The sequence below is a fragment of the Panthera leo genome, chromosome E1 (assembly GCF_018350215.1).
Source record: "Panthera leo isolate Ple1 chromosome E1, P.leo_Ple1_pat1.1, whole genome shotgun sequence".
NCBI classification, from domain to species: Eukaryota; Metazoa; Chordata; class Mammalia; order Carnivora; family Felidae; genus Panthera; species Panthera leo.
The window spans coordinates 9,851,100-9,867,671 of NC_056692.1; the positions used below are offsets into that span (position 1 = coordinate 9,851,100).

At 43.5% G+C, this 16,572-nt stretch overlaps 1 protein-coding gene across 15 annotated transcripts in view; it reads right to left on the bottom strand.

Annotated features, from left to right (window-relative positions):
- Nucleotides 1-16,572, bottom strand: part of SPECC1 (sperm antigen with calponin homology and coiled-coil domains 1) — a 269,159-nt gene that overhangs the window by 137,884 nt on the left and 114,703 nt on the right. Inside the window, exon 1 of one of the 15 annotated variants that reach the window (XM_042917323.1) lies at nt 12,629-12,803. The exons of the other annotated variants lie outside the window; for them this stretch is intronic. Coding sequence (XP_042773257.1) covers nt 12,629-12,668 — 40 coding nt within the window. The 5' untranslated portion in view covers nt 12,669-12,803. Of the gene's footprint in view, nt 1-12,628; nt 12,804-16,572 lie in introns of those variants that run through there. 15 annotated transcript variants of the gene reach the window in all.

Below are 16,572 nucleotides of genomic sequence, written 5' to 3' on the forward strand. Positions count from 1 at the left end.
AATTAGGTTCAATTTGGAACACGGAGCTGGAGAGGGGAGGAGCGTGAAGAAGCGAAGGGAAAAAAGACTAATTTTTCCAAAGTAACGGAGCAGAGGTTAAAAACGATGAAGCGGGCAGGTCACTGGAGAGAGGGTATCCACGAATAGGTGGGAATTGCGAAAAGCCACAGGGAGATACTGCCCGTGGCCTGTGGGGCCTCTGACAGGGGTGACTCCCCGTGCCCGGCCCCAGGGGAGTCGCTGGCCCAGGATATCTGGGTTATCTTTGTAGTGGTGTGGAATGTGCAAAATCTCTTTCTGTGAAAGAAGCTTTTCTGAAGTTCATACCAGTAAGTGATTTTTTTTTTTAAATCTCGGTTTTAAATATGTGGCCAACCACATCGATTTTAAAATATAAAGCCTACCTTCTCCTGAGATTTAAAAAATTTCCAGGAAATACAAGGGGCGGCTGCCATCAATTCATTAGAGCCGGGCTGTTCGCTAGGGCCTCTGGGGAGTGTTGGGGGCTGTGGAGATGAGATGAGGGGGGCAAGTAAGCGTTCTCGGGTAGTTCTCCCTCAGCTGGAGAACAAACCGCCCTGCGATGTCCACGTGAAGGCCGGGCACCAGAGGGCATCGAAGGCCAAGTCAGAAGTGGGACGGCCGACTGGGGAAGTGGCATCTCCTGACGCTGAGCAGCAGGGGTGAGGCCAGGCCAATGGGACGGGTCTGGTAGAAGGACGGTCCCAGGGGACTGCTTTGTCATGGGGACACTGCTTTCTTCATGAGGAGACGCAGAAACCTTCAAAATGCTCGGCGCCTTCATGATGCTTCTAGGATACGACCACACAGGCTGGTCTCATCTGACTGGAGCCATAGCAAACTTTTTAAGAAAGTAAAACAGAGTTCAACTGGCCAGAAAGCTCATACCTAAAGCACATCTGGGTGACAAGCTCAACAAAGAAAACCCCAGTCTCCTCCACCCACAAAATACCTGACTTAGAAAGTTTAAGTCTAAAAAAATCATAGGGACACCTGGCTGGCCCAGTCAGTGGAGCACAAGACTCCTTATCTCAGGGTCGTGAGTACGAGCCCCATGGTGGGCATAGAACTCACTGAAAAAAGAGTCTAAAAACATAAAATCATAGGATATTAAAGTTATCAGAAACTTCAGAGCTAACCTTGCACACACACCCTTTTACCCATATAAGGCAACAAGGAACCAATAAAAACTTACAATAATTCATCTTTCATGTTAAAAAAAAAAAAAAAAACCAAAAGGGGTATTAAGGAAAATCTGACCTAAAATGGGATTATAAGAGGAAAATTTTTTTTAAGTTTATTTATTTTCAGAGAGAGAGTGAGCGAGCTCAAGTGCAAATGGGAGAGGGGTAAAAGGGTGCAGGGGGGCGGAGAGAGTGAGAGAAAGAGAGAGAGCAGGAAAACAGATACAGGGCTCGAACTCACAAACTGTGAAATCATGACCTGAGCTGAAATCAAGAGTCAGACGCTTAACCAACCGAGCCACCCAGACTCCCCAGGGAAAAAAATTTTAAATCCGTGAAATCATTATGTCTAACCAGAAAAATCATAACATCAAGATGAATGGCAAAAAGGTATGTTACAAAATTCAGCAACGATTTCTGATCTTCTGAAGGACAGTATCTCCAATTAACAGAGGACATTTGTGCCATCATCACTAGGATCTAACTCTCTAAGAATTTACTGTTTACTACAGAGGTCTTATACATTCCTTATTTCTCCCCCAGATTCTATACACATTTCTTATAGTGTGAATGTGACCTTCTAATAAACCACTGTTTCTGGTTATTATTAGCATAAAGCTACTGATATAAACACACATACCTACATACACACATACTGCATGTATATGCATATTCATACAAATATGATATATTGCATATATATAATATAAAATATATATAACAAAATTTTATATAGAGAATATAAAATATATATAACAAAATTATATAAATACATATGCATGCATTTCCTAGCTATTTACTGAATTCTCATTCATTCTAATAGTTTTTCAGTTAATCTTCCTGGCTATTCTAGCAAGAAAATTATAGGACCTACAAATAATGCTACTTTTGTCTCATTTTCAATAAATATTATTTTTAAACATCTTACTGCTTTGGCTAGTCTATCTGAAAACAATGTCCTGTATGGGCACCGCTGTTATTTTCCTGACCTTTACAGGAATGTTTTTAGTTTCCTGTTAAGCATGGTGTGTGCAGCTTTCAGACCATTTTATTTATTATCTTAAGAAAGGATCCATTCATTCCTATTAAATGTTTCTAAGGTATATGTTAAATTTTATTAAATGTATTACTGATATACAGATGAAAATTTTTTTCTTTAAATTCACTGTTGGCATAAATTCATAGAATAATATCATTGCATTCTTGGAATGAACCAGTTTTACAGTGGCATAACAGTTTTTAAATATATGGTTGGATTAAACTTGGCTTATATTTCAATTAGGACTTGTATATCAACATCAGTAAGAAGGTACTCTGGCTTTCTTAGCGCTATCTTTGAAAGGTTTTGGCTTCACAGTATAAGTATTACTTTTGTGAAAATAAATTGGAATGTTTTCCATCTTTTACGTACTTCAGAATATTTTCCAAGATTCTATTATTTGAGTATCACCTTCACAATTCTATTTGTACTTACTTGTCTGATTATATATTTAATTTTTTTTTGCACGAACTTAATATTGACTTTTTCTTTTAGCCCAACTTCACCCTAAGCAGCATAGATTTGATGTACTAGTTATAATTTTTCTCACACATTTGAAATTATTAAAATAAGAAACAGTCATCTGTATATACCTCAAATCATTACCTGTACCCTCTATACTATGGTAATCTTTGGGAAACAAGGCACTAGATGACTTTAAATATCACGGAAATGCTCTTCTTGTATTTAAAGAACTTTACCTATTAAATCATCTGGGTTCAGGGTTATTTTTGGAGCTTTTAAGTTACTTTGTGATGTCTTCCAAAATTACTCTTCTGTCCAACTGTTTCGTTTCTTCAGGAACTGATTTTATAGTTTCATTTTCAAGTTCATCAAAATTTTATATTTTTATTCTATTTTTTTAAACCACGTCTTTGAATATGTGCATTCTTAAATGCAAATCTGGGATATTTCTGTTCTCTTCTTTTTCTTAGTCTAACTACGGTTAGACATTGTTTTTTGTTTTCTCTACTTCATTGTTTTAACAAAAAACATACTCTTACATTTTTAACTGAAGGTGTTCTTTTTCTTTTTTGTTCATTCATATATCCATTCGTTCAACAAATATTTACCATGTGCCAAGCATGTATCAGGCAGTGTACTAGGTGGTAAGAGGGTGGGTAAGAGGAGGGTAAGACATGGGGTACCTGGGTGGCTCAGGCGGTTAAGTGTCCAACTCTTGATTTTGGCTCCGGTCATGATCTCAATATTCGTGAGGTTAAGCCCTGCATCGGGCTCTGCGCTGACAGTGTAGAGCCTGCATGGGATTCTGTCTCCTCTCTCTGCCCCTCCCGCACTTGCTCTCTGTATCTTTCTCAAAAATAAATAAAAATTTAAAACTCAAAAGAAAAAAGAAAAAAAAGAGGAGGATGAAACAGCCACAGTTATAATCTGCTTCATTAATTTCTGCCTTTTCAAAAAACACCTTCCTGTTTTCCCAGATTTATTTTCTTGTTTATTTCCTAATTTTCTGAGTATAGTAATTAACTTATTTTCATTGTTTCTTTTCAGACATCAAAAAATTTCAGAGGAACGAACTTGCTTATTTGTAACTTGATGAAGCACTCCATAATCATTTTTTAATAAATTGTTGTTCTCAGTTCTTTCTTGGGTCAAACTTTACCAAATGGATTAAGTTTTTTAAATTTCAACTTTTATTATCTACAGTTTTACTGCATTATGATATAATAGAGTGACCATAAAATTTCCCTTAAGAGACTGTAATGAGGCTTTCTTTCTGGAACAGGACAGGTCAATGTTTTAACCATTCCATGAACAGTTTAGAAAAACTGTGTAAGACATATTGTTGAATTCTCTCATTTTTACTTGTGAGTCTATTTTAATGCATTTCTAACAGGTTCTGCAGGAGTCACTCTTCCAAGGTTTGCTGGTTAATGTGCTGGAGTTTGTAAATGCTACTTTTTCTTCTTCAACATAGAAGGTCCTGTCTGATTTAAGGTACCCTGTGGTGCCTGTGGAGGGTAGGGGAGGAAAGTCTGTCACTGATACTATTGTTTCAGTAGAATGACTCTGTAGGTCAGACAAAGCCATAGAGATAGGCACAATTAAAGCCACAGAGATAGGCACAATTAAATGACATTTTGTATTACTGTCAAGAAAGATACTGGCCTTACGAGACAGAAAGTGGAAGAAAAGCAGGTAGTGTTCTATCAAGTCACAAGTCTTTGGAGTCAGAGGGGAAATATTTATATCTAAATGCCAAAGACGTACAAACTCTTCTTTGTGGCCATTTGAACGGAGGTCTAAGGCTCCCAATTAGGAGCTGTTAAGAATTAAGGAAAATATAACTTAAATCTAAGTTTGTTTGTCACAATGGGCATTATGACCATCTCCTTCCTCAAGTTTTGAAATCACTGTGCAGAGAGATTACAAAGATCTTGAACCTAGAATTCTACACCCAGAAAAACTACCAGTAAAGACAAGGTAAAACAACAGATCCTCACATAAAGGTTGAGAAAACCTATCATGCGTAGACTATCTTTGTACATGCTCAAACCAAATATGCTCCCACCACAGCAAAAGGAGCTCCAGTGGGTATTTGGAGTCCAGAGTAACAATCCTGTCCTTGTCCCTGCTAGAGGCCTCTGTTGCTTAAAAGCCTCACCTGGGATGAAATTCCTGTGTTATTTATAAAAAAATACTTACGTAAACTAACTTTATTTTTTTAATATTTATTTATTTTTGAGACAGAGAGAGACAGAGCATGAATGGGGGAGGGCAGAGAGAGAGGGAGACACAGAATCTGAAGCAGGCTCCAGGCTCTGAGCCATCAGCCCAGAGCCCGACGCGGGGCTCGAACTCATGGATCGCGAGATCGTGACCTGAGCCGAAGCCGGACGCTCAACCGACTGAGCCACCCAGGCGCCCCCTAAACTAACTTTTTAATCCTAAAATGATTCAGAATCAAGTAGAGAAGTATTTAAAACAATTAAATGAGGGGTGCCTGGTTGGCTCAGTAGGTGAAGCATGTGGCTCTTGATCTCAGGGGTCGTGAGTTCAAGCCCCTCGTTGGAGATGGAGCCTACTTAAAAAAATAAAATAAAATAAGAATTAAATGAGTAGTAATTATGTAATTACGTATGTGTGTAAGCAGTATTATGTACTAAGAAATACTTGCAGTTTGGGATTCTATTTTTAACATTTAGGGGAATTAGACGTATAAAGAGTTCAGATCAGCCCCTGATTCCAATCTAAAATGTGTAATTGAGCAATTAATTTGTAATTTTAATTTGAAGTGTGCATCTTACATATACACACATACATAGAATGTGTGTTCTGAGATATATAAGAGGAGTTAAGCATCTCTGTTTATAAATGTAACTATTAAGTATGTAAGACTTTAAAAAACTGGACTGGTTTATCAGACCTAACAGGAACCTAAATATATGCAGCATGTACATTTTGCTTTCTGTCTTAATCTGGAAGGGGGTCTTTTTTTTTAACAGAGATTTTAACCCATTCACATTTATTACAGTAATAGACATTTTTTATCTTATCTGTTTTTTCTATGTATTATCACTGCTCTTTGATATATACATCATTTTTAATCCTAAAAGAGCACATTTTCCAAAGTATATCTCTCAGAACACTAGTTCCACTCTGAAATCCTTCCATGGTACAAAATACATCTGAGGAAAATTCTTATTCTGAGAATATTCTCTTCTTAGTGAATATTGTAAAAACTCTGATGAGTCCTTGAAATTTAATGCCAACAGAAGCCATTAATTCACTTGACTCAAGCCTTCCGACCAACACCACTCCCCTCCCCCAAGCCCCAAACTTCGATGAATAAGATCCAGCAGACAACAAAAAATATTTTGGAAAGAGAAAATGGAATTTTAAAAGTCAACAGGAAAACTGTAAGAAAAAGGTGAATATAGAGAGTGACAGAATATATAGAGGACCACAGGAAATACTCCAGCCAAAGCAAAGGAATGCAAAAACAGAGAAGGATCAGCGAAGTAGTGGGCTAACCCAAGAGTGAGACAGGACCAGGGGGAACCAAGTCCAAACTAAAACATGCTTCTCGGACACTTTCTATGTGCGAGGCTGTTCTAACGCTTCACCGGTTTTAACAACAACCTTATGAGGTACGTTATATTAGTAACTCCTTTTCTAGATGACAAAACCGAGGCTCGGAAAGCCTAAATCACTTGTCTAAAGTCTCAGAGCTGGAAGTGACAAAACTGGGATTTGCACAGTCTGGCTCCAGAGCCCAAAGTCTTAACCACCCTGCTTTTCGTCTTCAAAAAGAAAATAAATTCTCCATAACAATGGAAGTAAAAGTGAGAAGCTCCAAAACAGGATAAAAGCATGTTAAGATCATTTTAAAAGTAAATAATTATAATACCTGCACTACCTCCCTTCCAATCTTACTCCTTGCTTTTCTTTTAAAGTAATGTCTTCTGCCACAGGTCACAAGGTAAGCAATGTAAGATTACATTTCCTTCTCTCGAAGTCTAAATGCACTCCCTGGTTGTCCAGTAAATAATACATATGTGATCCTAATATGTTAAATACTGATTAGTTTTCAACTTTCAATCTACAGACAATGCACAGAAGATTTAATTATACTAATTATGGAACAGAACATTCTAGCCACATGAAAGGTTGAGAGGCAGACCAGGACAGGGTGTGGAGGATAAAATGGAAAAGACAGTTGAAATCTGAGGATGTTATATCCTCATTTACCTAGCCAAGGACACTGTTTAAAGTTGGTCAGTGAAGAAATGCAGGTGGAAGGAAGGAAGGAAGGAAGGAAGGAAGGAAGGAAGGAAGGAAGGAAGATGGTAAACAATAGAATTCCTTAGAATTCTAATTTTTTTTTTTTTAGTTTATTTATTTTTTGAGAGAGAGAGGGCAAACAGAAGAGGGGCAGAGAGAAAGGGAGAGAGAGAATCCCAAGCAGGTTCCGTACTGTCAGTGCAGAGGCTGATGCGACCATGACCTAAGCTGAAATCAAGAGTTGGATGTTTAACCGACTGAGCCACCCAGGTGCCCCAATTTCCCTAGAATTCTAAAGTGAAATACAGTAAAAGACTATATACCCACAACTATATTCCCCCATTGGCATTTTACCATACTGACAAGAACATCAGAAAATTTATGTATGACTTGCAGAAATGGGGGTGGGGGGGGGAGAGTAGAGGCATATACTAGTAAAAATGCACTAATTCCTGAAGTTTCACAGTAAAGGTTAGTATATAGTCTTGAAAGCTACTAAGTCAAGAAATAATACAGACATAAGAGGCATAGCATACTATGTAGAATGATGGAGGTAACCCTCATTTCTTTGAGGTGCCCCCCAAAATAAGATAGGATGACGGATGGAAGGATGAACACATGGATATATATATAAAGCAAATGTAGCAAAATGTTAACTGCAGATCTAGACGGTGGATATATGGGTGCTTACAGGTCTTTCATTTTTCTGATTAAAGTTTTCTTAATACTGACACAAATGCGGTCGGGAGTGGATACCATGTCTGGAAAGAGATCGCCAGTATTCACCGATATTGCTGCTGTCCTCTGCCTGGCAGCCACAGAGATGTTTTCCAGTCCCTCAGCATCCAGGTGGGGCCGTGTGACTGAAACTGGCCAGTAGAGCCTGGGTGGAAATGATGTGCATCACTTCCAGGCCCGGCCCGTAGGATCTCCTGCAGTATCCTCCGTGAATCTTCCCCTGAATGCTGGTACATCCAGTGCAACCCAGCAGCCAGGCGTTAAGGATGAACGTTCACAGGCTTGAGTCTCTAACAAACGTCTAACTGCCCAGACTGCCCCCGACTCACACCAGACTGATGTAAGGGAGAAATCAACTTTGAGAGTCTTAAGTGGCTATTTTGGGATTTGTCTTTAACCAGTTAGCATTCACTATAACTAATATAAAGTAGGACCTAAGCGGGTAGAAGTTTCGCTTTCGTTTCACATCATTTGCATTTATTTAAACACACAAATGCAGGGGCACCTGGCTGGCTCAGTGAGAAGAGCATGCGACTCTTGATCTCAGGGTTGTGAGTTTGAGCCCCAAATTCGGTGTCGAGATTACTAAAAAAATTAAATAAACTAAAAAAATAAGATAAGATAAAAAATAAGTACATACATGCAAATTTAAGGTAAACAGCAAGCAAAAATCAGCTAGTAGTGAAACCGGGGAAAGCCTACTAAACTCACCTTTGACTAAGGCCTTCTTTAGCATTATCAGGCACCTTTGTGTGAATATAACAAGGCAAAACTGCAAAATGGCACCCCTATCTCTGGACTGATACAACCCCACCTGGGCCCTCTCATCCCTTTATATCCAGATGCCTTTGAACAGTGCACAACCAACACAACTATACCCAGTAGCCCCGTCTACAATGCAGGTCTGACAACCTGGTTGGAAACTGAAAGACTGTTGACATCTAGAACTTCTAGTTCTAGGGAACTTCTAGGAAGTAAGAGTAATCAACAGGTTCTCATTCTAGCTGCCCTCATTCATGGATACGTTCATGTCTTTCACTTGATGCATTTCTCCTGCCCATCCTGTAATACAATACCACAATGAAGCCACAATGACCCAACTCAAAGGATCACAGACACCACAAAAGAGGAATCCTGCTGCTACCATGGCCAATTCCAGGGCTAGAAAAGGCGTGCCCCGGAGAGGACAAGGTGCTTCCAACTGGAAGAGAGAAGACATGGGGGTTCATTCCAGCCCTTTCAAGCCTAGGGACTAAGATGGGGATCTAAGATGGAAATTTTACCTCATTTACTCTTTAAATAGAGCCTCCCTGCTCAAGCAACTGAGGTTCCTGTGGAAGGCAGCCATGAGATGCGCCACCTGGATCTCTAGTCAAGAAGGAACTTGGCGTTCAGCTACAGGAACTGCAGTTAGGTGACACCTCCAGCTGTTACTGCCACCAGGGTCCCAGGATTCAACCTGGCTTTTGAGCTGGAGGTGCCTCCTTCCCAGGCAGCCTCCAGCAGTGACTGACCACAGCAAGAACACTAGGGATTGGCCGTTTCTGCCCAATCGGGCTCCCTCAATCAGTTGGCCAGGGCCTCGCCACAGCTGCAGAGCTATCTGAGGCTCTCCCTGCCCAAACCTGCCACCCCCTCCTTTCCTTTCATACGCGCTGGATCTGCATCATGGCCTAAAACTCTCCCAGCCCAGTTCTGGCTTCCCACGCCTTTCGTGTTTGTCAGGTCTCTCATAAACTTCTTTCATTCCTAATTCTATTTAACGATATTTTTTAAAGTAATCTCTATACCCAACGTGGGGCTTGAACTCACGATCCCAAGATCAAGAGCCTCGTACTCCATGGACTGAGCCAGCCAGGCGCCCACCCCCCACCCCCACCGCCACCCCCTTTTTAAAAGTCTGCATCTCAAAGGACAAAAGTAACACAATACAAGAACTATGTAAAAATCACACTTGGGCGTTGCTCTTCCCTTGTCCAGCCTTCCTGTTTCCCCACCCTTACCTCTACCACTCATCTCTGGGCCCCTTGTTGTGACGACCCACTGAAACACTTGTTCTGGTTCTAGTCCAATATACCACAACTGACACTGGGAGGCCCCTTGCCCTCAGGGTAAAGCAGTATGAAGACAGATTAATCTTTGACAAAACTTTGATTTCAAAAGTTTTTTGATGCATTCTACAGCATTTCATCATTGTATTAAGAGACCAGTTAAAATTGGGGCGCCTGGGTCGCTCAGTTAGTTGAGCATCTGACTCTTGATTTTGGCTCAGGTCATGATCTCATGGTTCATGAGGTCGAGCCCCGCCTGGGGCCCTGCGCTGACAGTGCAGAGCCTACTTGGGATTCTCTCTCTCCCTGTCTCTTTGCCCTTCCCCCACTCAAGTGCATGTGTACATTCTTTCTCTTTCTCTTTCTCTCTCTCTCAAAAAGAAATAAATAAACTTTAAAAAAGGGGATTAAGAAAAGAGACCAACTAAAATTATATTCATACTTTCAGGTCACCCTAGTCCCTAAGATTTCCTAATTGGTGATCTTTACTTGCAGCAAATCAGATTGAGTTCCCGTTCTGAAATTATAGTCATTCTTGAAAAATGCAATAAAATAAGTCACTGGCATAAAAGCAGTCTTTTCATCTCCTGTCTATTAGAATGCTTTACAAAGCAAAGCCACTTAGAAATCGGAACCCAAATAACTCTTTTTTTTAAGGTTTTTTAAAGTCTATTTTTATTTATTTTGAGAGAGAGATTGAGAGCAAGCAGGGGAGGGGCAGAGAGAGGGAGACAGAATCCCAAGCAGGCTCCACACTGCCAGCACAGAGCCCCATGTAGGACTCAAACTCACAAACCATGAGATCATGACCTGAGCCAAAGTCAAGAGTCAGACGCTTAATCAACTGAGCCACCCAGGCACCCCTAAGGTTTTATTTTTTTATTATTATATTTATTTTTGATGTTTATTTATTTTTGAGAGAGAGAGAGTGCGAGTAGCGGAAGGCAGACAGAGGGGGACACAGAATCCGAAGCAGGCTCCACGCTCCACAGTCAGCACAGAGCCTGATGCAGGGATCGAACCCACAGACCGTGAGATCATGACCTGAGCTGAAGTCTGACGCTAAACTGACTGAGCTACCCAGGCATCCTGATTTTATTTTTAAGTAATCTCCACACCCAACGTGAGGCTCCAACTCACGACTCTAAGGTCAAGAGTCACATGCTTCATCAACTGAGCCAGCCAGGCGCCCTGGAACCTAAAGAACTCTAACAAGGTGGGGTGAGGTGGGGTGGCAGGGCGGGGCGGGGGGGGGGAGGTGTCTCTTTGCAATTTGACACAAAGGAAATGAGTTTTTACAATACCTGGGCAGCTGTGTACCAGGGAGAGGTGTTTTTAAAGTGTTACGTATCCTTGACCTAACAGTTTATCACAGGGCTGTTTACGACAAAGGCATTATTTTGCAAATATTGGTTATTCTGCCCAAAGAAGTTTGGATACAGGCCGTGAACTTTAGAGAGTTGCCCCTATGTAATCTACACAGTAACCCCATCTCTGATGTTTTTCTACACACTATTCCCACGTGGCAAAGTTTTCCACCCCGGTTGTTGTACCAGTCCAGTGAACCACAACTGCCGAGGAGGCACCCCACCTAGAGGCACCCCTCCCGGGCCCAGTCCCAAGGATACGGCCTGAGTCCCCTTGGCCTCCCTGTCAAGACAGACAGCTAAGGCACTGGGCGGTAAGCGAAGAGTGATGAATGGACCGAGGCTACGAAGATCGAGGGTTTAATTACAGCCCTGCTCCCGATCCCAGGGCTGTCACTTAACACACAAGTCACTGCACCTCTCAAAGCCTCAATTTCCTCATTCAAATCCCAATTAAAAAATTACACCCTTGAGAACATTTTTAAGAGTTCTGACTCTGTCTTGGGAACACATACCCCCCCCCCCCCCGCCTGCCATTCCAGGATTCCAGCATTAAGTGGACCAACTCTCCCCAATCAGGCAAGATGTAATTTTTGAGGCTAAATTAAATTCCACTTCCTTCATGTGACAGTATGGAAATGTTCTGGCTTTGTTTTTAAATGCAACCCCGTGGTTGCAGCATCTAAATCTGTGCCGGAGGCCAGGATGATGAACCAGAAGATGACAACTACAGCCCAGCTGACTCTCCAACCAGGCTCGCTTAATTTCTGAGGAAATAAAACTTTGATAAGCCGCTGAAGTTTCTGGTATCCCAGAATAAGCACAGACTATTTTGGGTAAGAAACAGTCACAATCAAGCCCTTGGTCTGAGTATGAGTAACAGATCTGCTGACGGGCTGCCACCTTCCACGGGACTCCAGAAAGTGTGTGATACGCAAATGATGCACCGCAAAATGGACAACGAACCAGAAAACACTGCCAAGTCACACTTTTCGCTGCAAATGCCCAGAAAGTCTGCAGGAACTGCCTCCACCCACCGTATTCGAGACCCTGGCTGGGCGGCAGACAGGAGGGGCAAGTCAGACTCCACTACGAAATCTGGGCAGAACCCTCCCCCATCCCACCCCCCACCCCCCACCCCCCACCCCCGCCCCGACCCCTCTCTCCACCGGCCTGGCCTGCGTGCGCCGGGCCACGGAGACCGGCTCCCTCCCGCCCCACTCGCCGCGTCCGGGCAGACCCAGAGCTTCCAGGTACGTGTTTATGGTGAGTGGCATTTCCTTGTCGCGGAACAGGCACAGGTAATTTCACAACCCCACTAGCGCATTCCAAAGGCAAGAATCACATCCCGGGAACTTCACCTTTCCACTCGCCCCTTGAGCGCCCGCGGGCAGCGCGGCGGCCGCTGGCCCGAAAGGCGGGTGGGGGAAGGGCGCCGGGCCGGGGAGGGGGCGCGGCGCGACCCCCGCCAACAGCACAGACCTGGTTCGGGATCCTCGGGCCGACCCGAGTGGTTGCCCATGCTCGGCCGACTCGGGCAGCGGCCGGCTGGCCGGCCTCGGACACGGTGTCCGCCGTGCTGCAGCTCGCGCCGGCTCCGGCGGGCGAGGCAGCTGCGTCCGGCGGGTCCGCTCCAGTCAAAGAAAGGGCCGGGCGCCTTCCAGTTCCCGGCGGCCGCCGGCGGAGCCGCTCCTTGCCCGCGCGGGCGGGCCCCGCCCACCTCATCTGCATAGTGCCCGCCCGGCGAGGCCCGCCCACCTCATCTGCATAGTGCCCGCCCGTCTCGTCTGCATATCGCTCTAGAGCATCCAAAGGGTCCCTCCCACGCGGGGGAGGGCCGCACGGGCAGACCGATTCGGGCCTCTAGGGGCCGACGCTGAGAACTGCAGCTGGACAAGGTAGGCTGGAAAAACCCCACTGCGGGGAGGCTGAAGCCAAGTGCCGCAAGAAAGGCAAAATCCTGCGCGTGAGAAATTCGATCGCATGCCGGGACAGGCGCAACCTAGGGTTGGCACAGTACAGGCGCTTAGTGATTTCCTGGGTAAACGAAAGAATGGACGCACAAGCAACTCTTGCGGAGGGCGTGAAGAAAAATAACCCTTTAACAAGCACTCGCCCGCTATTCAAGATGGGAAATACTACCGCAGATAATAAAAATGCATACTAATCCTTAGTGGTAACCTTTTCTGCTGCTATCAGAAATGACTAACTTCTGGAAATTACCCTGGACAACTTTCATAGTTAATCTGACAGTGAAAAAAACTTAGAAATAACTAAATCTTGCTGTGAAACATATTCAGGACTAATAAAAAGATGAATGGAATGACTGGTTGTTTCCTGCATTACTTGACCGCTATGGCCCAATCCCAGTTCTTATCTTACTTATCAACATGTTAGGTCACCACTGATCACTCTTGACCCCTCAAAACAGGAGGAGGAGTTCAGACACCAGGACCCCACACCCTCCTGGTTTTCTGCCCACCTCTCTGCTCCTCCTCCCAATCCCCTTTGTTGGCTTCTCCCCATCTCCTTGATCTCTAGCACCTGGAGGCTCCTCGTCCCTATCCACTCTAACTTGGCCAGTGTCACCACCTTGTGGCTTTTATTTATTTTTTAATGTTTGTTTATTTTATTTTGAGAGAGAGAGTGGAGGGGGGGGGGGGCATAGAGAGAGGGAGAGAAAGAATCCCAAGCAGGCTCCACCTCATCAGTGCAGAGCCCAAGGTGGGGCTTGATTTCACCAACCTCCAGATAGTGACCTAAACCAAAGTCCAGAGTCTAATGCTTAATGGACGCAGTCATCCAGGTGACCCCCCAAACTTGTGGCTTTAAAATACCACCCATATATCTTCAGCCTGGTACTCTCTTCTGTATTCCAGACTCATTTCACCAACTACCTTCTTGACACCTCCACTTAGGTGTCTTAAGAAGCATCTCCAATTTCACTGGAAAAAACCCAAATTCTTGATTTTCTTTCATAGATGTCTCATATAGTCTTCTCCACCTCCATAAATGGAATATGTCAGAATACATGTCATAAATGCCACCACGTCTCAGCACTTCTCACCACTTTCACTGCTACCATCTGGTCCAAGCCATTGCCCATCCTACCAGGATGATTCCAACTGCTTCCTACCCAGGCTCCCATCTTCTGCCCCCAGCCTCTTTATAGTCTAGCATGGTGCTCCCAAAACTTAGTTCAGTCTAATCATATCCCACCTCCACTTACAGTGATCCCATAGCTTTCTGTCTCACTTGGAGGAAAAGTCAACACGCTTACCCTGACCTCCACCGAATAATTTTCCCCTCCTTCCATTCGTGGACTCACCTTCCCCCTCTCACACTGCTTTTACTACAGCAAGCTCCTCCTCACTGTTGCTCAACGAAGCCAATCATACTCCCACCCCAGGGCCTTTGCACTTGTTTCTCCCTCTGCCCAGATTCCTCTTCCCCCACATTCCTACATTATTATAGACCACATGGTCCACTCTCTCTCACTCCCTAAGTCTCTGGTCAAATGTCATTCTATTAAGAGGGGCTTCTCTTGTCACATTAAATAGTAAGCCAGACCCTCAGTGCACACGCTTCCCTGCTTTGTTAGCCTCCGTGACATACATCACCATTCAGTATACTATATATTTTCTTGTCTACTGGCTTATTTTCTCCCCACTGGACTTCATAAAAACAGGTAATACATGAATGACTTTACAGCCTGTACCATAAACCAATCAGCTCTTACACCTCACTTCCTTTTAATAGTACTGCCATGAGTTGATTTCTCCAACAAAACTGTTTGTCAAAGACAGGTGCCATAGTTCTATTTCTGTAACCTACACAACCTAGTACAACACTGAGCACACGGAAACAAAAGTATTGAGGAAAAATAAATCGCGTAGCATGATTTTCGAGCAGAAATGGATACGAAATCAAGTTCAGTCTCCGCCACCCCACTTTGTTAAAGCTGAAGAATAATCCCAGAAAACGTGGTTGACTTCCCAAAATATTTATGAAATGACAGACAAAGGCTGCAATTGTGAACACTGGAACAGTGACATAACTTCAATTTACAGAACAGTTACATCCTTATCCAGAGAGTTTTGAAAACTGAGGAGTCATTTTATTAACCCCATAAAATGGTAAGGACTTAACCCGTGCCTTTTTATGACAACTAAATGAGACACCAACCCAACATACCTTCTGGACTACTATGGCTCTCTTTTAAAGTCTAAAATATCTAGTCAGCTCCTGCATGTATTTTCTCTCCTTAACGGTTTTCAAATCTTGCCTCTCTCTTGTCTTTGCTGGCATTGGTCGAATCCAGGCCTTTGACATCATACGAGGATGAACTCGCATTAGCTTCCCGCTCACTTCTAGGGCTGCTACTGCTCAAATTCCTTCGTCACAAATCTACCAGAAATGCAAATCTGACCACAGCACACCTCTGGTTTTTTTTTTTTTTAATTTATTGATTCATTTACTTATTTATCTATTTAGAGAGCGCATGGGCGGGGGAGGGGCAGAGAGAGGGAAAGAGAGAGAGAGGATCCCAAGCAGGCCCCGTACCATCAGTGCAGAGCCTGATGCGGGGCTCGATCTCTCATACCGTGAGATCGTGACCTGAGCCGAAACCAATTCCGATGCTTAACCGACTAAGTCACCCAGGTGCCCCAGCACGCCTCTGTTTAAAAGCTCCCCACAGCACCCCTCTACCTTTAACATAAAGGCCCCAGTTCTTCAGCACAGTATACGAAGACCCTTCATAACCTTGCACCCCACCTCCACCCTTGTTATCTTAGCCTCATCTTTCAAAAGTACCTCCTTTTACTTTATATTCCGGCAACGAGATGCCCGTTGTGGTGCCTTGAACACACCCTGTTATTTCAGGCCTCTGTGCTTTGATGTCTACTATATTCCCTCTGATCTGATACTCTTCTATAAGCTGGCTGCCTGGCAAGTGCCTATTCATCTTTTAAATTTTTGCTCAGGCTAAAATCACTTCTTCCAGTGAGCCTGCCCATCTCCGCCAGAGTTAAATACTCTCTCCCTCATGAAACTTCTGCACCTCGTAAATGCTCGTCTTTTCCCAAAAACCACCTTATTTCAACGATTTGCCTTTTTTTTTTAATTTTTTTTAACGTTTATTTATTTTTCAGACAGAGAGAGACAGAGCATGAATGGGGGAGGGTCAGAGAGAGAGGGAGACACAGAATCTGAAGCAGGCTCCAGGCTCTGAGCTGTCAGCACAGAGCCCAATGCAGGGCTCGAACTCACGGACCTTGAGATCCTGACCTGAGCCGAAGTCGGCCGCTTAACCGACTGAGCCACCCAGGCGCCCCCCATTCACCTTTATACAATTATAAACTCTTTGAGTGGCAGTGATGCTGTCTTAATAATTTTTGCATTCCTAGTATCTAATGTATAGTAGG